The sequence below is a fragment of the Mus musculus genome, chromosome 1, assembly GCF_000001635.26.
Source record: "Mus musculus strain C57BL/6J chromosome 1, GRCm38.p6 C57BL/6J".
In the NCBI taxonomy this organism is placed as follows: domain Eukaryota; kingdom Metazoa; phylum Chordata; class Mammalia; order Rodentia; family Muridae; genus Mus; species Mus musculus.
The window spans coordinates 176785812-176808167 of NC_000067.6; the positions used below are offsets into that span (position 1 = coordinate 176785812).

At 37.7% G+C, this 22356-nt stretch overlaps 1 protein-coding gene across 17 annotated transcripts in view; it reads right to left on the reverse strand.

Annotated features, from left to right (window-relative positions):
- Nucleotides 1-22356, reverse strand: part of Cep170 (centrosomal protein 170) — an 84908-nt gene that overhangs the window by 56740 nt on the left and 5812 nt on the right. For 13 of the 17 annotated variants that reach the window (XM_006496948.4, XM_006496947.4, XM_006496943.4 and 10 more), the window contains exons 2-4: nt 7694-7838; nt 6725-6814; nt 2656-2734 (exon numbers count right to left, since the gene is read on the reverse strand). In XM_006496948.4, coding sequence (XP_006497011.1) covers nt 2656-2734; nt 6725-6814; nt 7694-7798 — 274 coding nt within the window. In that variant the 5' untranslated portion in view covers nt 7799-7838. Of the gene's footprint in view, nt 1-2655; nt 2735-6724; nt 6815-7693; nt 7839-9798; nt 11498-21187; nt 21325-22356 lie in introns of those variants that run through there. The other 4 variants (XM_030255566.1, XM_006496940.4, NM_001099637.2 and 1 more) reach the window with 3 other exon arrangements.

A 22356-nucleotide genomic window follows, 5' to 3' on the forward strand; every position in this document is an offset into this window, starting at 1 on the left:
TTTGGATTTTAATGTACATGTATGTGGGGGGGGGGAGGGGAAGGGTAACGGTACAGGTAATAAAATTGGAAAGAAGTTCAAGGGAGTGGAATAAGTGGTATTGTAGAGGACATTTATGACATGAAAGCAGAAAAGAGGTCACTGGGATGTAAAACTGTAAGCTGTAACAACAAAAGCAAACTGTTTGAAACCCAGAACTGTGTTTGGCAGTTAATAATATTAAGAGAAAAAAATGGTGGCACATGCGTATACTCTTAGCACTCAGGGAGCTGAGTCAAAAGGATTATGGGTTTAAGGCCAATCACTGGAGTAGCGATGGTTTTCTTTAATGGTGCAACCCCTGGTAGGTTAATTATACCACTCCTGAGTCTAGCTAAGTAGGCCACACAAACTATTCAATGGTGGAGTGCATAGGTGGCAGGTAGACTTAATAATAGTAATAACAAAACCTGGAAGTTGGGTGGGAAGGAAGGAGAGGACGGTGGAAGCATAGTTACAGAAGGAATTGCTGGGAGAGGGAGTGAATAAATATTCACAAAATTGCATGACATCTTCAAAGACTAAAATAATATTATTTATAAAACCATTTAGTATATCGCAGATCACCACAACTACCCTTGTGCAATAGGGGGAATCTAACATGTGCAATGAAAGCACTCTGGCCTCCTCATCTGAACGAGCACACGTTTCTGAGTGTTTACTGATTGCTGCTTTAAGTTTATGGTCATTTTGAAAAACAGAACATTTTATTGAGTTCATGCTTTTCAAAAAAAAAGTTCTCTAGTCAGAAAACAGATGTATAGCATATACAATATGGTCTCTAGCTAAAATCTTAAACCATATTAAAATTGTCTCTCCATTAAGGTAACATGTTATTAATCAGAGCTTTCCTCTCCAAGGTACAGTATTTGAGACTGGCTATAAACTTAATTTTATATATGAATAAAGCATGACAATTTCCCCAATCTAGTATAGCTAATACAGAAATAAATATAGCCATCACATAAAATGGTTAAAAATAATTCTGTCCCATGGAATACAATTTCTGACATGTCCATTTCAGCATGAACTGTTCCATGAACAGTGAGACTACATGCACTTCCCCTGGGCCTCTGAGCGGCAGTGCTAGTTCAATCCTGGCTGTGAGTCTGAGGAATTCCTTAGGGATAAAAACTTAAAGGCCCCAGCCAGTTTTAGAGGTATTGAGTTGACCTTAGGAAAGGTTAGTTTGCCGTTCATATATTACAATGTGCAATCTGCAAAAATATGGGCTATCTCTTAAGCTGACTCCTCTCTCATGCCTTCCTCCTATTCTTGAAAGTGCTCCTATGTCATGCCCATGTCATCTCCCTTTTCCAGCCTCAGAGAAGCTAGGACTAGAGGTGTGCTCTACTGAGTATGCTACTGTTTCTTCTGGAACTCAAACTCAAAGGTAGCTTTATCAAATTTTATTAAAATCTGAATTTCTTAGGATTTGTTCTTATTTTAAGACATCTAATAGTACATTAATTACAGGAGGTACTTGTATACAAAATATGCTTGCTAACACTTAGGCTGAATAAAGATAACTCTAAACTAGTTTGTCTAATATGTAGTTTAAAGCCCTTACATTTCTCTACTTGGTGTATGTGTGCTTATGTGCACACCAAGTGCAGGTGTGGCACACAACAGATTGCTCACCCTTTCACAGCACTGTGTAGGTCCTGGAGACTGACCTCAGGTTGCTGGACTTGGCAGCACACAACTTACCAACTGAGCCATCTCACCAGCCATACCACACATATTTTTAAAAGATTTAAAATATTTAACAAGTATTTAACATATATTTCTCAGTTTTTCAAGTACAAGTGTAAAATATGTGGTGTAAAACTATTTGAGTTTAAATTTTAAACTTTAAAAATTCTATCTTTTGTTATATGTAATAGTACATCTGAGTATCAACTTAAGTTATCCGAGCCTACCTTCTCTGATAAAATGATCTAAGTCTACCAGATTGCTAATGTTTAGCATTTTAAATTATCAGAGTTTCAGCATATGTTTAAAAACTAAATCTCAAGAGAAATGTTCTACATAATGGGAAATATTTTTATTTTAATTTAGTACAAATAGAAATGGTTTTATTATTGCTTACTCTTACTACTTCATTTTACTAGGTTCCTTTATACTACTCTTTATTGGGCAGTAAAATCATATACTTGTCCAGCTGTTAGACTCTAAGTTTTAAACAAATAATTGAATTCACATGAAATGAAAATGTGCTAGTCATGCAATATTGGTGTCAGAAAACATAGAATGTGTTAAACTTTGAATTAAACCAGCAGTATATAGCACGGGCACGAAGGCAGGTTAATGTCCATATTCTCCTAATAGACTGACTTGGAACCTTGTAATTCACCTGGCAAGAATCCTAGGCAGACAGTGCTTAAGACAGCCACAGTCCTCCTCCGAGCTCCATTCTAACACCCAAATTCTGGAAAGTAGCACCACAGAGATGGGCAACAGCTGAGTATTACCAAGCTTTCTAGGAAACACACTTAGGAACACAGAAACTGAAGACAAACAGTAGGCATAAAGTTCCAGTATTATTAATTTTTATATTACAAGATATTAAATTTGTAATCATTTTAATAAATGCACCAAATTATATAAGGATATCATATCCAAATCTCAGCTTATCTTCAAGCTTCAAAGTGATGTACGTCTGCTCTGGTATCCTTACATCATTCACAAAGGTCTACGAGGAAAGAGACAAAGGTTACTCTGCATAGCACATTCCAGTCAAATTCAGCAACCTACTACTAAAGTACGTATTGTGAACTGCATCCTAACCTGTCAAGCGTCCTACAACATGACACTTACTTCATACTAACCCTTTTGTCAATATTGCTGGTCACACAGAGTACAATGAGACCAGGTTGAATTTTGGCATTTGTAATTTGTCTTAAAAATGAAGCCAAAAAAGCTCATTCCAAGGAAAAAGAAACACTATTTAAAACATTTTATTTATTTACTTATTTATGGAGAGAGAGAGAACGCGCGCGCGCACACACACACACACACACACACACACACACACACACTGTACAACACTATATGAGGAGGCCAGGGCAATTTGCTGGAATTAGTTCTCTACCCACCAGTTTTGAGAGTTAAAACTCAGCTCATCACGCTTACCAGCAAGCATCTTTAACTGCTAGGTCATCTTGTGGGCTACTTTACAACTGTCATAATGGTTCTTTGGATCTTTTTTAAAGTTAAGATACATTATGGTGTTTTAGTGAATGGATCCTTCTATATATTGGAATTCTGCTATATCCTCGTCATGATGTTTTATCTTTACTCAATTGTTTGTAACAATGCTGAAAAATCACCGAAATATCAAGACAAATAGCAGAATTACTTAGAACAGCTATCCAAGAGAAATATGTCACAATTTCCCAAACAATATACACTACTTAATAATTTTTTGTAGGCTTGTAACAAGAATTGAAATTAATTTTGATAATGCATTTTAAATTTAATCCAGTATACTAAAAAGTAACTATCTCAAGAAGTAAAAATTAGTAAGGTATTTCGTGTGTGTGTGTGTGTGTGTGTGTGCGCGTGAAGCCATTGGAATTTAGACTAGTCACATCTCAAGTATTCAGTGGTCACTAATGGTAGTGAAAGGCCCGGACACAGAACACAGCGGCAGAGACATAAGTCATCCCGCTGTCATCCTGCAGTTTCTTACTGCAATGTCTGACGTACTGCATCAGCTTTCCAAGAAGACATCTGGAGATATTATCTTTTAAGGTTTTTTTTTTTTTTTCTTTTTCCTTTTTCTTTTGGTTATGCTATCAGAGGACATTGATACTGTTAGGCTGAAAACATTCAGCTATAGATATAGATGCAAACAGACAGGAAAAAACAAACAAACCAAAAAAGCAAAACTCAATCATACAGTGAAGAGACTGGAGCACTGTAGAATATGACAATAATGACATAATCACAGTATCCACAAAATTATCATTCTGTTTCTCCAGGAAATGAGGACAATTCTAGCTCACTTTTCTTTTACCCAGAATCAATGAGAAAAGAGTATTTCTAAGGACAAAAAGAAACTAGGATGCTTTCATTCTGTCAGTCAGATTCATTCAATGAGAAGGAACATGCGGTATTTCCGAAAAACATAAGTAATTTTTGTGTGTGTGTGTGTGTTGGGGGGGTGCATGACTGTACACACATATCAGTGCTCCTGTTTGTGGAAGCCAGAGGTCAACTTCAGACAGTGTTCTTCACCATCTATCTATCTTGTTTTTTGAGGCAGAGTGTCTCACTGGGACCTGGGGCTTGCCAGTTTGGCTAGGTTTTCTGGCCAGCAAGTACTGGGAATCACCTGCCTTCATTCCCCAGCACTGGAATTACAAACATGCAGGTAATCACACCCAACATTTTATGTCTTCTGGGTATTGAACCCATGTTCTCATGGAACTCTAGTCTGAAAAAAAGGGAAACGACAGGCCTAGGCTAGAATGTAGGCTGTGTACAGTAGCACAGTAACAAAGCCAGGAGTGGGATGGTAGGGTGCAGGGGCAAGTGCTCAGTGGAGGGAGGAGGCAGGAGGACTGACGACAGCAAATAAGGGTCTCACAGAAAAGCTTCAACAAGCTCCCAGCAATGTGGGCCACCAAAATCCAGCAAGAAAACTAGTTTCAATTTTCTCTGCTTTATTTAGTAACATTTTTGGTGGTAAAAACATATATTCAGGTCCCTTGGGAATATTTGTGATGGGGTAAAAGGAGCAAGAATGCTAGTAATATTTTGAGGTTCAGTTTAGAGAGTGTAGTGACTTGAATAAGCTAAGACAGAGGGTTAAATATGTTTCTTAAATATAAAATAATGAGGGCAAGAGAGACAGCTCAGTGGGTAAGAGCACCTGCTGCTCTTATAGAGGACTAGTTAGATCCAGCAACACACATCCAACAACTTAAACAACTTCAACTTCAGCGCTAGAGGATGCAAAGCTTTCTTCAGGCCTCTGTGAGTACCCTCACTCACATTCACATGTCCACACACACATCTACATAAGTTAGAAATAAACAGTTAAAAAACAACGCATGTGCAACAATGGATTTGTTGAAAAGTACATAGGTTCCTAAGTAGTAAAATTGTCTTAGCTATCTTTTTAAAATAACTAAATCATAATATTAAATGAATACTTTTTGAATATTTATATTGCGTATTGGTTTAGATGTTTAAAATGATTTACTTATTTTCATCTTTTCAACAAACCGTAAGGTATAATTTTATTTCTATTTTCAAAAACCGAGGAATACAGAGGTTAATTTTCCCAAGGTTATACCACTTGCTATAATTAAAACTGGGCTCACAAATAGCACTTCACTGTTTCCCCTAGTTCTGACATTAATCTTTATTTTGATGTTGAAAATTCTGGAATTACAATAGTATCAAAAGTATACTGAACCAGAGAGATAAAGAGCATTGGAGCCTCTTCTAGAAGAGGCAGGTTCCATTCCCAGCACTCAAGTGCCACAAGAGCCTCCAGAGCCACAGGAAAACTGAGAAGCTGAAACAATTCAGTACACCTGTGATTATTTTCATTCTGTAAAATGTAGAAACATGGGGATCCACCCCATAAACAACCACCAAACCCAGACACTAGGCAGATGCCAACAAGAGCCTATTGACAGGAGCCTGATATAGCTGTCTCCTGCGAGCCTCTGCCAGTGCCTGGCAAATACAGAAGTGGATACTCACAGTCATCCATTGGACGGAGCACAGGATCCCCAATGAAGGAGCCAGTGAAATACCCAGGGAGCTGAAGGGGACTGAAGCCCCATAGAAGGAACATCAATATGAACTAACCAGTACCCCCAGAGCTCCTTGGAACTATACCACCAATCAAAGAAAACACATGGTGGGACTTGTGGCTCTAGCTATATTTGTAGCAGAGGATGGCCTAGCCGGTCATCAATGGGAGGAGAGGCACTTGGTCCTGTGAAGGTTCTATGCCCCAGTGTAGGGGAAGGCCAGGGCCAGGAATGGGAGTGGGTGGGTGGGGAGGAGGGGGAGGGGCTAGGGAGGCTTTGGAGGGGAAACTAGGAAAGGGCATAACATTTGAAATGTAAATAAAAATATTCAATAAAAAAAGAAAAAAGGAATGAATTAAGTCCAAAAAAATGTGAAAACATCAGATAGAAATAATAAAAAAAAAAATCTACTACAATTACAAAATATACCTACAAAGACAAAAAGAAAGTAGCAAGACTGAATCCTAGTGTTCAGATAAAGTAGTATGTGTGTTAAAGTAAATGGTTAAATCTCTTGGTTTTGCCCCAGCCCTAGACTATAGGAGGTCCTCCAGGATTTGGCACCCAATCTACCTTTTCATTCTTACTTTATAAAACCGAGAACATATCTCTTGTGCCCAAAGGTACTTTCTACCTTCTTACTGCCAGGACCTTTTTCTGTTCCCCCACACATTAACTGCAGGCACATGTGGAGGCTAAGCTTCAGTCTCATCTTAGGGAAATCTTTATCACAGGTCACATAATTAAATGCCTTTCTCATTTCCTCTATTTGTCCCTTCAGCTGCTGCTACATGTGACTTCAATGTACTAGGAGGGAAACACAATCTAAAGAAAAAGGAAAGCAGACAAACAAGTACTGAAACTTTATTAACATTAATCAAATATTCAAAAAAAAGTACTGGCTAACTTACCCCATTTAGGCTGCCTAAATCTTTCACCAAATGTTCATCCATAGATGCATCATAATTGATTACTGCATGTTGTTTATCCACACTTCGGGACTAAAAGAAAAAAAAATTAAGCTAAATTTTAAATTAGCTTAAAATTAAACTACAAAAAAATACTAAAGTAACAAAAAAGATTTTTAATTATACATACAATGTTAATAGATAGCTGATAAATAGAGGGATAAATCAAAAACATAGATTAAATGAAATTTAAATTGGTTATGATACAGAATAAGTTTGGCATTATTTCCGAATAAGGAAAGTACCTAAATATTTAAAATACTCTTTGTATTATATCCATACTTCTTTAAATTCTGAGAGAATTTAAATTCACTTATTTTGTTGAGTGTATAAAGGTGCATATTGTTTAAAAATTGTGAAATTGATACTCAGATATCCAGTGAATTATTTTCTAATGGTTTACCTATCATATTGTTAAAAACTGCTACCTTGTAGGTAGGATTTCTTTTTTTATTATTGAATATTACAACACAAATTGCACAAGGAACCCAAAGACTTAGATGATAAAAAGGAACATAATGTGTCACGTTATAAACAAAATTATCACTTAAAATGTGAATTTTAAAACTGGAATTTTTAAGAAACTACTTTTCCCCCCACAAATACAGGTGAGTATACCTATATGTACATCTCTCTCTCTCTTTCTCTCTCTCTCTCTCTCTCTCACACACACACACACACACACACACTTCTCTACTCTAAGTTCTCATTTTTTAAAAAAATAATCCTCAAAACACAGAATTTACTGTAAATGATACTAGGATGAAAATTAATCAAACTGACATGAGAGTTAGGTTAGCAAGAAAATGTAAGTCTGAATGTAAGAAGTCTACGTGACCTCCAGCTGAATGTTCTGGCTCTAGGAGGAGAGTACCAAGCTGAGTACTTGCTTAGAGAAGGCGGATACATCACCTGAAGCATGAGCTCACAGTCGTCTCTTCCAACGAAAATCATTTCTCGTGGCAGCCTGTGGCGAGTGCCTCCACTGCTCACCAAAAACCAGGATGTTAGGCTCATTTCTGCTTAGCTTCTGAATCCTTAGCAAAGCTACATTATCCTGCAAATGTGAACAAGAACACGTTACAAACCCTTCAGTATCCAGTCACCAGCCCTGGAAGTAGGCCTCACACAGAACTGCCCTCAACCTTTTCACCCAATATACCACACTCTCATCAGTGTCAGAATCTAGAAAACTCCAGAGTACAGTTAAAAGGAAAGATTGAAGGTAAATAAAAAGGAGATCAATTATTAGTAATTTTTATTACAATTCTAAAAATATCACTACCCATGTCAACAGAAAAGTCTTTAAATATTAGGATACTACTAAGCTCAGACAGAATTCATTATCTCAAATTATATCCTTGGATGTGAGGGTGATCTGGCTGTGACATCTGTCACCTCATTGATCGCCAGGGTTGATTTGGCTGATCTGGCTGGCTAGGCAGGTGTCCCCTTCCTCCCTCACCAGCTAGGTCGAAGAGGATGGCCCTCCCCGAACAGAGGAGGACCAGTCCTCTGTCAAAGATATATGAGTGGCTGTGCTACCCTGCTAGAACCTCCAAACAAGCTCTCAAATTAGATCCTTGACACCTAAAATTTTATCACTGAAATTAAAATCCTGTCACTTTTTCTTGAGGTTCATTTTGACAAATGTTCTACTTAGCAATCTGCCAATCACTGAAGTACAACTGATGTTTTATGAAAGCATGGGCCTAATTCAGCTTACAAGTCACACAGTGACCCAGCTCATTTTCTTGGAGACAGCCATTGTAGTCTGGCACCGAGTGTAAGCGCTCTATAAGTACTTTCCTCTACTCCTGCAGAACACTACGAAAGTGTGACTTCAAAGTCCACTCTTAACAAAGTCACTCACTGTTACCATTTTGTGAGATAGTATTAGGTAAAGTTAGTGGATTTTTAAAATTGTTTTTAATGCAGATGTACAGCATACAGTCTGGTTCACTGCCTTGATCTGTGCTACTGAGCTACCATAGTTGTTTTTGTATCATGTATGCTAATAGAAATGCAACAAGAGGCAGAAAAGATTGCCTTCAGGGACAGACACCCAAGGACCTGTAGACTGAGCTTTGAACGATTACTGTCCTATGGGCTATGGCATAGTCAGTAACAATCTCAGACTCTGAGTCAGTTAGATTAAGTCTGAATCCTATTTTACTATTTTTACTCTGCATGGCCACAGGCACCGTAAAAGTGTCATGCTCCTTAGCTTCCTCTCCTACTTAGTGTCATGATGCCATCTACTCAAGTTTTGTCTTGGGAATCCAAAGATTATGTTCAGCTTTTCCTAAGATGTATACTGTGCTGCTCTTAACTAGAAAGTAAACTTTACTATCATGGGATGAAGTATTCTACAATAAAATAGATGTATATGCTAAAGGCAACAGTGTCCAATGTCCTGGTAAGAACTCTGTATGTTTTATGTTAAATGTGACTGTCTTAATTTGGTTTTTGTTTCTGTGATAAAATAGCATAATGAAAAGCAATTTGGGTAGGGAAGGGTTTATGTGGCTTATAGGCTGCAGGGTATCATTGGAGAAAGCCAAGGCAGGGACTCAGGGAAAAACAATGGAGCAGGAACGGAAGCAAAGGCCACTGGGGGCTATACCATCCTGGCTTGTTGAGTTTGCTTTCCTATGCAGTCCAGGGCCACTCTCCCGGGGGTGGACAGTGGGATAGGCCCTCCCATATCTGTTCCTCATCAAGAAAATGCCTCACAGCTGGTCTACAGGCCAGTTTGAGGAATTCATTTTCTCAAATGTGGTTCTCTCTTCCTAAGTGACCTTAATTTGTGTCAAGCTGACAAAAATAACCCACAGTCATCTACACATACCTGGCACACACAACTTTTACCACAATAAACAAATAACTTTGTGTGAAGCTAAAACAAGTCTTTTTTACTTTCTCAGCTTATTTAATCAGTTTGTCTGGTTTATGTGGCTTATTAAGTCTCCCACGTCAACCAACTATTTAATACAGATGATCTTAGTCTTACATACACTTTCTGTCAAATTGGAGTTGCAGCATTTCTTTCTCTATTTTAGAATACAGTCTCCACGGTCAAGTCAATAGAGAACCAGAACTAAAGGAAAAATTCTGTAAATATATTATATAATTTACGCACTCCATTTACACAGAAGAACAATTTTAAAACATAGTAAGTAGGTCAATAGTTGCAAATTTTTTCAAGGGAGCAAAAATGAAAACTGCTGTAAGATATAGTCAAAGAAAATCCATTCATCTTAAACAGGGCAATCTAAACACAAGAACCACACATGGTCAAAAAGAACAACTTCTTAATGTAGAAAAAAAATCAGTTTAAACAAATATCATTCATATGCTATAAAGCATCCTCTAACTTTCATTTGCTATAAGACAGCCTTTAAATATTTATAGAGCACAACACATAATACTGTGACTATATAACATGTAATTTTATATATAAATGTACTTATATAATTATAATTACATAAAATAATATTTTAACTATAATAGCTTTTTACAAATCTTATTTGGCTTTTCATGAAGCTTAAAATTAGAAAATACACATTTCCTAAAATGAAATAAAAATATAATATTTAATATGCAGGGTATTACATTCCCTTTTGGGCTAAGGCAGTGGTCTTGAGTCCACTCAGTATCGTTTCTTCTTAGAAATGCAATGTAATACAAAGCCACATTCTCTGTTTTTCTACAGGGATCTCTAAGACAGCTTTCCCATCATTTCCTCAGGTACTCTTTTTTCAAGTGTATATGTATTTGTGGTATATTTCTGTTTGCAGGTATGTGGCAAGAGAAGATGAAAAGACCAGAGATTGACAATGGGTATCTTCCTGATCCAGCTAGTCCAGCTAGACAGAAAATACACTGCATCAGGGACCTCAGGCCTATACCTTCTGAGTGCTGGGATTACAAATAAGTCATCTATGTGGGCTCCCAAGCAATTCCAAAATAGGCAACAGACTCAAACAGGTATTTCTTAAAAGAAGACATGTAAGTGGCCAGCAGTAAACATCAGGGAAATGGAAGACAAAACCACAATGAACTATGGCCTTATAGGTACTATCCAAACACCCTAAAAGATAACAAGTGCTGGTAGGAACTCAAATGAGAATGTAAATTAGCACAGCTACTATAAAAGTCATTCTGGAAATTCCTAAAAATTAAAACAAAAATAGAGCCACTGTATGATGCTGCAGCCCTATTCACGGGTATATACAAAGGAGGTAGATATAATGAGGGAAACATTTGCATTCCCAAGTGTATTGCAGCACTAACCTCAACAGCCAAGAAACCAAGCAAAGTGTCCATATACTCATGAAGGCAATATGCTTCAACCATAATAAAGCACGAAATTCTGCCATTCGATACAGCACTGATGAAAATGGGGACTCTCAGGTTAAATGAAATAAGCTAGGCACAGAAAAAGGAAATAACATAAAACCTCACAGGTATGTACAATTCGAAAATGTTGCTGTCATAGAAATTCAGAGTATAATGGTAGTATCTGGGAATGGCTAGGAGAGGGAGGATGAGGAGAGGCTGGTGACCAATGATCAACTTATTTATAGTTCAGTAGAAGCAAAGCTCTGCTATTGCATATGTGACTGTAGATAGTATACAATGGATCCCAAAACATTAGAAAAAGAGTTAATAATGAGACAGACAAGTTCAACTCATTTAAATGCTAAACCAAGTATACATGTACTAAAAAAAAAAAAAAAAAAAAAAAAAAAAAAAGATACACTTAAATATATACACACACACCTATTGAGCCACCTACCAAATCCAGGGTTGCTAGGGGAAACAAACAAGAGAATCTTGCCTCAGGGAACTAAATCCTGTAGAGAATGCTGGGAAGTTAGATGGAAACAGGAAGCTGTTCTTATTCCAGACTAGAATGGGGACATGAGATGATCTCACCTATGCCAGTAGAAGGTCATACAGTTTCTTCATCTCTAGGTTCTAGTCTAGAACAACCTTTCACCCACTGTAATTGTTTTGGCAACCTTCCTCCCTTCTTCCCACCATTGCCCACTTCACCCCTCTCTCTGTAAGAGATCAAATCTAATATAATGCAGAGGGTATTTTTAATGAATAAAGGACAACTCCACTAGAATTCTTGGCTTACAGGTAACCTGGAACTCTCTAGGGTCACCTAACCTGTTTCTGAGTAAATCTGGCCCTTATTTCCCAGTTATGCTCCTCTTTAGCAATCTTTTACAGCTTATCTTCTTGTCACACAGGGCTTGGCTTTTCAGCAGTTACAACAGTTTAGCATTCCAACATTTAGAGGCTAGCAGGTGTAAACCTACCTAGCACCACAGTCACACCTTCACCTTCCTAGACTAGTTTTAAAATTGGACTTTACTGTGGGAACAGTTCATTTTTGCATCCAAACAGATGAATGCAAAGAAAATGTGGTACATATATACAATGCAATTTTATTCAACCATAAAAAATAAAACCATATCCTTCCTAAGAAAATGAATATAGTTGGAAATTATTATATTAAGGAAATTATTATATTAAGTGACCCAGACGCAGCAAAAAATATCTCACCTTTTCTGTCATATGTGGATTCTGGGGTTTAATTTTTTGAGTGTGTAGGTGGCTCATAAGACTAGGAGAGGACTATGAAGTGGAGAGGAGTCTTCAGGAGAAGAGGAAAAGCGGTTACTAGAGTATATGTTAAAAATGTGGAATGGGATCTAATGGTTAGAGAAAGATAAAGAAAGAGCAGGGGTGGAGGAGGGAAGTAAAGAACGATAAAGAAAGCCGGGCGTGGTGGCGCACGCCTTTAATCCCAGCACTTGGGAGGCAGAGGCAGGCGGATTTCTGAGTTCGAGGTCAGCTTGGTCTACAGAGTGAGTTCCAGGACAGCCAGGTCTACACAGAGAAATCCTGTCTCGAAAAACAAACAAACAAACAAACAAAAAACCAACCAAACAAAAAAAAAAGATAAAGAAAAAGAGGTGTGTATGAAAATGCCAGAGGGAAACCCAACTGTATTGTTATTTTAAACATACATTTTTCGAAGTGCTGCTTGTAGTTACATGTAACTCAACTGAGAACTGATGTCAAGAGGGATCTGAGGGATGTAAATTATAATGGAGTTTTGAGATAGACAATGGCATTGCTACAGTACTAGGAAACAGTGCATTGCATAATCCATGCCAAAAAAACTTGCTTCCTTACATTATATACCTAGTGTATAATTAATGCATGGAATTACTTGAACTAGGTCACATGTTAAGGATAGTCCATCCTTATGCTCTGCAATCAGCTGGCTGATTCATCACCAGATGGCTTTACACAGAATAAGGTTCATCTTACCCTATAATCTCTGCTATTGCAGAGAAATAAATAGCTGGCTTCACAATAGGACTATCACTCTTCAGAGTGGAAAGGGCTTTTCTCTAACCTTATTTGATGATCAAATATCATTTGACAACTCTTTTTTTTTCAAGTTACCAGGAAGTATGAGAGATAATGACCTCTAAAGATTTGACTCACTGCCTAACTGTTTCCAGAGTATGTTTTTTCTAATAAAATAAGTGAAACTTTAAACAAAGAGGAATAAAGTGCTGCAGGATATGTTATCACACTGTGAACCCTGAAATTGTGTTATTTACTGGAGAAACCTGTTTTGAGTTGTGGTATGGCTCAGCCTCAGCACACACCTTTAATTCAAAGGCTTTCTGCTTGAAGATTGTAAACAGGATTAAATAAAGTGAACTATAGGTCAAGAGGTGGAGCAAACAACAAGTTGACAGGAATTGAATATGTACATGTCTTCTGCAAGGCTTTATCCAGAACCTGATGGAAACAGATGCAGAGACCTACAGCCAAATATTAGGCAGCACTCCCTGGGAGACCTGTGGAAGAGTATGGTAGGGGTTGAGAGAAATGGAAGGGGGGTCAAGGACACCATAAGAAGACCTACAGAGTCAACTAACCTGGGCTTGTGGGTTCCCAGACTAAACCACCAATCAAAGAGCATACATAGGCTAGACCTAGGCCCTCTACATATTCGTAGATGTGTAGCTTGGTCTTCATGAGGGTCCCCCAACAACTGGAGCAGGGGCTGTCTCTGACTCTGTTGCCTGCCTTTGGATCCCCTTTCTCTAGCTGGGGAAAGGATGTGCATAGACCAGCTGCAACTTGAGGTCAGGGCAGGGTGGTACCCATGGACAGTCAGAGGAAGCATCTCTGAGAAAGTAACACACAGGTACAGTGTTCTCTGAGAAGGGGAGACAGATGTGAGGATGGAACTGAGAAGAAAAGAGGGCTGTGATCAGGATGTAAAGTGAATAAATAATAAAAACGGAAATGAAAAACAGAGTGAGGGGGAGTCAGAAGGATGGACAGAGACACACAGGAAGTAGGATGGAGGGAATGAGAGGGGATTCCTTCTGGGATGTCAACTGAGGAGGAAGGTCAGCTGTTCTCTTTGCCTCTGAGTTAGCAGGCCTTCACCCTCACATCTAGCTCTTGAGTCTTCATTGGTTAAACAGAACGACTGAGACTTGGTTAAAAAACAATAAAGTGATAAATTTCTCCTTTCAAATTTATCCTTTGACCATCAGTAAGATTCATAAACTAAACAAATGTAATAAACCGCTACATGAATGAGCCCATAAGACTTTATAACTTGTATCATGCTTTTCCCTATCATAGAAAGCATTTAAAAGAAACAGGAAAAACTATAACTAAATACACAAATTAAAGATTCTTTATTCATCGCTGCACTGATGTCAGGCTCTAACAAAGATATGCTTAGCATGCTTGACATTAATGTCTTTGATTTTGATGCTCTGAATTTGAAAATGAAAGAAACAGCTATAGCTTCATTTCACATATGGACTAAGGATCAAACAAAATGCCACTGGGGTTTGAAAAAGCAAGCACATAATTTTCTGTGATCCTGTATATAAGAGAATTTATTAACCATTAACCATGTATTAGACGTTTTTCTAAAAACTTCATATGTGAAACACACATATATAAGTATAAATATATTATCTTTAAAATCCTGTATTTCCTTGGAAATGAACACAAATATTATACATCAATTCCAAAGAATACTCCAACATTATAGGAATTTGATAAAAATCCATTTTCATTTTTAAGTTTTAAATATTACAGATACTAGGAAGAAAGTAGAGAATTAAGGTAGAAAAAGTATTTAATCTCAAAGAAGCTAAAATAAACAAATAGCTTGTAGTTTCCCTGACAGTGGAAGAGGGAAAAAAATAAAGCAGAGAGAAAAGGGTGATGTAATAGTTTAGGGTGGTACACTTTAAGATGGACCGTCAGAGGAAGCATCTCTGAGAAAGTAACACACACACACACACACACACACACACACACACACACACACACACACTGAAAATTTCAACTCTGTTGTATAATTAACTTGATCTGGGACAGAGAATGAAAAATGCTGTTCTTGGGAAAACTTCATTTTCTTTAATCCCCACCCTCATTTGTGCAGTTCCTCACAAAACCTAAATCTGCAGCTGTGCTGGTTTGGACTCCTGCCAAGGTACTGACTCTATGCTCACATGAACATCCAGCGGAAGAAGATGCTTGTAAGAGAGGGGGAGGGCAGGGAGGGAACACTTTTGTTCTCATATTCATTATTTTGAAATAAATGCCTAACTTTACCTTTATTATCTGCCATATAAATCAACAACTCTTCTTTAAAAGCAGTTAAAATAAATATGAACCAAAACCAAATATAACAACTTAGCATTTGTCCACCCCAAACCAGATGGCATTCCAAGTATGAAGCCTCATGTTCTATCGAACTTTACTATACAGTTTCAAAAGAAAACTTCAATTCAATGAGAAAAGGGAGCAACTTAATAAACTTCCTTCATAAAATCACATTTATTAAGTCCTCAATAGTCCTACCAGAAAAATGCTACACATTTGCATGGCTGAGGCACTGAGAGTTCTTACCAAGATTTCTCTGCCAGTTTATGAAAAATGTAAAGTGTGACTTGCTTTCCTTTGTAGAACTGAGTAACTTGTTAAACAGGTGGTTAGTGGCTACCCTAGTTACTGCAGCTCCACAAACAGAGACCATATGCTTTTTAAATGAGGGATGACCTCAGTTAAGTGTTTTGTATTCATAGCAGGCAATATGGATAAGATGATAATTTATTGCAATCAAAGGAGCATAAAGAGATTTGTACTTTCATTTATAAAGGTAGCAGCAAATTTAAGTTAGTAAATTAGAAAACAATGAACTCTCATCCTTTAGCTAACCTTTGAATCACCTGTGTTCTTTTATAGTCTAGACTCTACTCTTTTGGCTCTCTACCTGAAGATAATTATGTCATCATTACCTGACTCCACAAGGTTCCTAAGAATTCAATAAAAACAGTACAATGTGTGATAATTTCTGAGAATGTGAAATACAGAGATTTTGTCAAAGGGGATAATTCTCAAACACAACCAGCATAAAACACTTGGAACTATTATTTTACTTGAATAACAACTTCAGCAATTTTGAGGCAGAAAAGCAGCTAACATAGATAAATCATTACTACTACCAATAGTCAATACATAGGAAACAAGTGTTCATGGGCAGATGAATTACTAAAATATGGTACACAATATAATATTGTTCATTGTTAGAAGGGAATTCTGACACCTGCTACAGTATGGATCAACCTTGAAGGTAATATGTTAAGATAAGCCATTCACAGAAATATAAACATTATGTGTCTTCAATTATATGAGGTACTTTCAATAGCAGAAATTATAGTGACTAAGGAAAGTAGATGCTAGGACCTGGAGATGGGAGCACTGAAGCAGCTACTGGTTAGTAGTTCTTCATCTCAGTTTTATGGATGAATAGTGGTGCTGGCTGTACAGTACTGTGTATATATACTAGACTTAAATGCTTAAGATGATAAAATGTATGCATGTGTGTGTGGAGTCATGTAAATGCACGAATGCACATTCACGTGGTAGCTGATGCCGGAGCTAGGAATCATCTTCAATTACTCTTTCACAGTATTTATTGAAGCAGGGTCTTGGATTTAAGCCTAGAGCTTACCAACATGGCTAGTTTTGACAATCTCACCTCTCAGGGCTGGAATTATGAGTAGACTGCCATATCTATCCAGTGTGTATGTTGGGTTTCTAGGATCTGAACTCCGGTCTTCACATTTGCTTGGTAAGTGCTTAAATCAGTGAGCTATTTCCTTAGCTCCAAATGTTAGTAATTTTAAGAACAATTATTGTTAGGAAATGATATACTCCCTGGGTGAACTCATATGCCAACCCTAACTCCAATAAAACACATGTGTTTCCCTTCCAAAAATGGAATTTCTCCAACTCTACATTTCTTTCCTCCTGTCCAACCCACCACCACCCTTCTTACTTCAATCGCTACACACCACTATGTAGCATGCCTATGTAGTATCCTTTAATTTCTTTGGCTCTATGGTATGATTTAAATGAAGATATTTGTTGTGGTTTGGACCTTAAATGCCATCCAATAGCCTAATGTGTCTGAATCTTGTTTGGGGAGTTCATGAAGCTTTTGAGGCATCAAGCCTTGATGGCTAGACTTATGGGCTTTTTGAGATGAATAGTTTTGCCCTGTTTATGGTCCAGCTCTCTGCTCTCCAATCTGCCTAGTTTTAAAGAAGTCAGGCAGACCCTACCGCCCTGTTACCAATGGAGCAGGCCCTCCAGCTACCAGGCCTTCCCTGCCATGCTAGAACTATACCCTGTGTAAAACCAAGGAGAAAACCAAAAAGTAAAACCTTTCTACAGATTCTTTCTAGTATGTATTTAATCACAACAAGGAGAAAAGTAACTAATATAGTACTTCTTTCAAAATTCATGTTGATTGTTAATCCTCAATGCAACTGTATTAAGAGATGTGGCCTTCCTCCTGTAGCCATGCAGGAACCCTAGTGGAGGAACCAATGCACCCACAAAACTTTTGACCCAAAATTTATCCCATCTACAAGAAATGTAGGGATGGGGGATGGAACAGAGACTGAGGGAACAGCCAACCAATAACCTGTCCAATTTGAGACCCATCCCATGGTCAATCACCAATCCCTAACACTATTAATGATATTCTGTTATGCTTGTAGACAGGAGCCTAGTTTGGCTGCCCTGAGAGGCTCCCCCCAGCAGCTGACTCAGATGGATGCACATTCCCACAGCTGAACAGTGGATGGAGCTTGGGGATTCTTATGGAAGAACAGGAGGAAGGACTGCAGTCTCTGAAGGGGATAGGAACTCCACAGAAGACCAACAGTCAACTAACCTGGACCCTTGGGGCTCTCAGAGACTGAACCACCAACCAAAAGAGCATATATGGGCTGTACTTAACCCCCCCACACACACATATGTAGTAGATATGCAACTTCCTGTGGGTTCCAAACAACTGGAGCAGGGAGCTATCCCAAAAGTTGTTTCCTATAGGTGGGATATGTTCTTATACCTATAGTCCTATAGCTGGGCTGCCTTGTCTTGCCTCAGTGGAGAGGATGCACCTAGCCTTCCTTGATGTTCTAGGGTTGGGAGATACCCTGGGATGCTGGGTGGGGGACTCACCCTCTCAGAGGAGAAGAGGAGGGGAGAGGGGAAGAGGATTGTGGCAGGGAGTGACCAGGAGGAGGGGCAGTGAGTGGGATGTAAAGTGAATAATAATAATAATAATGATGATGATGATGATGATGATGATGATGATGATGAGATGCAGCCTTTGGGAGGGAGCAGAATCAGTACTCATACAAAAGACACAGAAACTAAGAAGGAGCTTCTTGCTCATCTATCCCATTGCACACTTAGTTGATGCTATCTCTAAGGAAAAGACCTTCAGCAGATATTTAACTTGCTAAAACTTTAAAAGTAGCCCTTGGAGTTTTCACAACTATAAGACATAGGGCTGTAGGCAAGCCTTTTCTTAATTACTAATTGATGGGGAAGGGTCCAACTCATTGTAGCTTGTGCCATTCCTGGGCTGTGGTCCTGATTCCATAAGAAAGCAGGCTGAGCGAGTCAGGAAGCTGCACCCCACTACCTCGTGGCCTAAGCATCCACTCCTCCCTCCAGGTTCCTGACTGGACCACACATGCTTTAGTCAGGGTGTCTCGTCATAATAGTAAAAAACCTTAACTAAGGCACTGACAAAAGCATATACAGTTTTTGTAGTTATTTTCCTATGGCTTCCACTTTATTTTTAAGAAAAAATTCTCAATATCCCCCTGCACAATCCCCTGGTGCTACTGATCAAAGCCAAACCTAACTGCCCACACATGCTAGGCAGTATCTATACTGAACTACATTCCCAGTGTTTCAATTCAGATTTTATATAGTGGCATAGAAGTTTATTTTACCAACCTGTAATTTATTTAAATTGGTTTTAAAATTGTAAACATTAAAATGGACATTTCTCACAGATCTGTGTGGAAATCACTGTTTTCCCTTGGTTTGAAAGAGATATATCAGATCTGATGCAAATACAAATGCAGAATTCTAAAACTCACACTAATTTCAAAATGAGATTTTTTTCCTCACTCCCGTGCTTATACAAATATTTTATAATTTTTCTAACTTGATAAAAATATTTAAAAAAATTAGTGACAAAGTCTAAGATAGAATCGTGCCAAATTAAACAAGACTAGGCAAGACTATGTGACAGAGATAATAATAGCTGGTGAATTATCAAAGTGTGTGCTTTTTGACTCAGAGCTTTTAGAAATTTTAAAATATGTAACAATTATATTTAAATCTGTAAAAAAAATAAGTAGCCTTCACTTTGCAATGTGTTAGCTGTACAATTAGGAGGATTTCTCTTGAGCAACCACAGCAAATAACACTAAAGTCCTCAATATATATATACATATACATATATATATATATATATGGACATATACAAACACATATTCCCAAGGGTTCCAAACTCATGGATCCAAGAAACTCAGATGAAAAATACTGGAAGGAGAGAATAATTATGCCTGTTTTAAACATACACAGATATTTTCACTTGCCATCATTCCTCAAGTGATAGAGAACATTAAGCATTTGTGGAATACTGCATTGTATTAGGCACTGTAAGTAACACAAAGATAATTTAGATAATGTACATAGGAGGATCAATCAGAGATGGCTCAGTGGGGAAAGGCACTAGCTGCCCAGCCTGATGGCCTGAGCTAGTCCCTGGAACTCACACAGTGGAAGGAATGAACTGACTCCTCCGAGATATCCTTTGGCCTCCTCTTGTGTAGCATATCATGTACACAAATAATTGTAGCTTTTTTCTAAGTATTTAAGAAGATGTCAATAGGTTATATACAAATACTATTCCAATTTTATTTAAAGGTCTCAAGCACTGGAAGATTTTATTCTACTTAGATACCAAGGGATAACTGCCTTGTGTGTGCTCTGCTATTCTGTGGACAAAAGATGGGGCTTCTCATATGCTAAGCACAGAGTCTCGCACTGAGCTATACCCTCAGCTCTTATATTTTTAAATTACAGTTCCACAGGAAGTCTGTTTCCAATGTGTTTTCCACCAAATTATTTTATACTTTATGCCTCTTTCCTATGATTGGCTCAAATCAGATTTCTAGATGTTTGCCTGGAATGCAAGATTCCTTCCTATTTAAGCTCTGAGGCTTGAATGTGTGATGTGTTATTCCATATAACATATAACATATAATAAACATTTAATGCTGTAGTGTTTGGAGTCTACAGTTATCACAAACTTAACAACATCAATGCCTTTCTTGGTGCTGAAATAAATAAATAAATAAATATGCACATATATATATTTCTCAAGTAATTAAATTTGATACAGTGACTGGACACTCTTACCTCCAAAATTCCTTTCTTCCCTTGGTTTCTGGGGTACCACACAATTTGATCCCTTCCAGTTTACTGGTAGTGTTTTAATTTTAAGAATCCATAAATCTCCTCCTCAGAATTTGTGTCATGCATCCCATTACCCACTTGATATGTTTACTTAGATGTTCAAAAGGAGATTCCTAGCTTTTACAGAAACTCTTGATTCTGTAAAGCCAGACATGGACAACTTTCACCATCACCATCACAGTACTTCAAGTACAGTTGCTTATATCACTCCAATTAATTCTTAGCTCATTTTATTTCCATACTTGCACCCCTGTCACTGCTACATATAAAACAATCCTTTCAAAGTCCTCAATAAATTCCCACGGTACTTAAATAACATCAACCAATAAAAGCTCCATCCCATTTTAATTCCTCCTCCTCTTCCCTTCTCTCACTCATCTCCAGTCACAGTGGCCTCATTGTTCTCAAATTCACTTATCCCATTCCTTGCAGAACCACACTGCATATGAGAATATTCTCTACCCAGATACCTACGTGTGTCTTCCCCCACTTCTACTGGAATGTTAAATATCGGGGTGGGGTGGTGAGCACTGTTTCTGAAGACTCATTTCTCAAACACTCAGAAGTAACAGCATTCAAGATACAGTGAGTGTGCAGTGAGCCTCTCTTTCCTGCCAAAGATGGAAGGAGGGTTAAGATTATTATTTGTAACTGTTTGAATTGAGATACATAATATATAATAAAGGTGCTTCACTGCATTAGCAAAACTGGTAATTCAGTATTTACAAAACAGTGGTAGGAAGGAATTTACACACCATTTAAAAACATTGAACCACTTGAACCATTTGTATGTACTTACAGATTGAAAATCAAAAAGGAAAGTCTACCATCCCTCACTCTCTAATTTGATTAATTTTATTCACTTTCTTTTGCCTTCTCTTCTGTCAACCGGCTTAGGATTTATCAATGCTATTTGTAAAAATTCTGCCAACTTTTCATGATTAATTCTGCAGCTATGGTCTAAACACAGTTGTAGTGAAACCACTGTCCTCATTTAAGCCCATGCTGTAGTGTTTGGAGTCTACAGTTGTCACAAACTTAACAGCAATGCCTTTCTTGGTGCTGATAAATTCTGCTTCATAGCACTTTTCCTTACTCAACTTTATTATCATATAGTGATATCACTCATATCTTCAAAACTCCTAGTCTCATTCAATTCCTTTGTTAATCAAGGAAAAGAGAAAAGTAACCAAACTACAAATAATTTTCATTACCTTTGTATCACTTCTCCACCCCCAGCACATTTTATGTGGCACTGATTCTATTTATAAATCTGGATGGTTTTATCCTTGGCTATGACAATTACTCAGACAGGATGAAGACATTAGAGATGTTTATTGAATTTATAAATGTTCAAAAGCCAGGAAGGGAAGCTAATCCCTTACATGAGAAGATAGAATCATCATTCAAGAAAACGTCAATGAATTTGTACTATAGTCACATTAAAACAGATAAAACTGAGTAGACAGTAAGGGTAAATCATTGCTTCAGAAATATCACCCATGTTATAAATGAAGTATGAGACTAGTAAATATACATAAGGATATTTATATAGACTGCATCAGTAATTTTCAGACAAAAAATTTCAGAAAACAAAATGAGAACCAATATAAGGGTGCTGTTTCTAATGGTTAAAAACAATA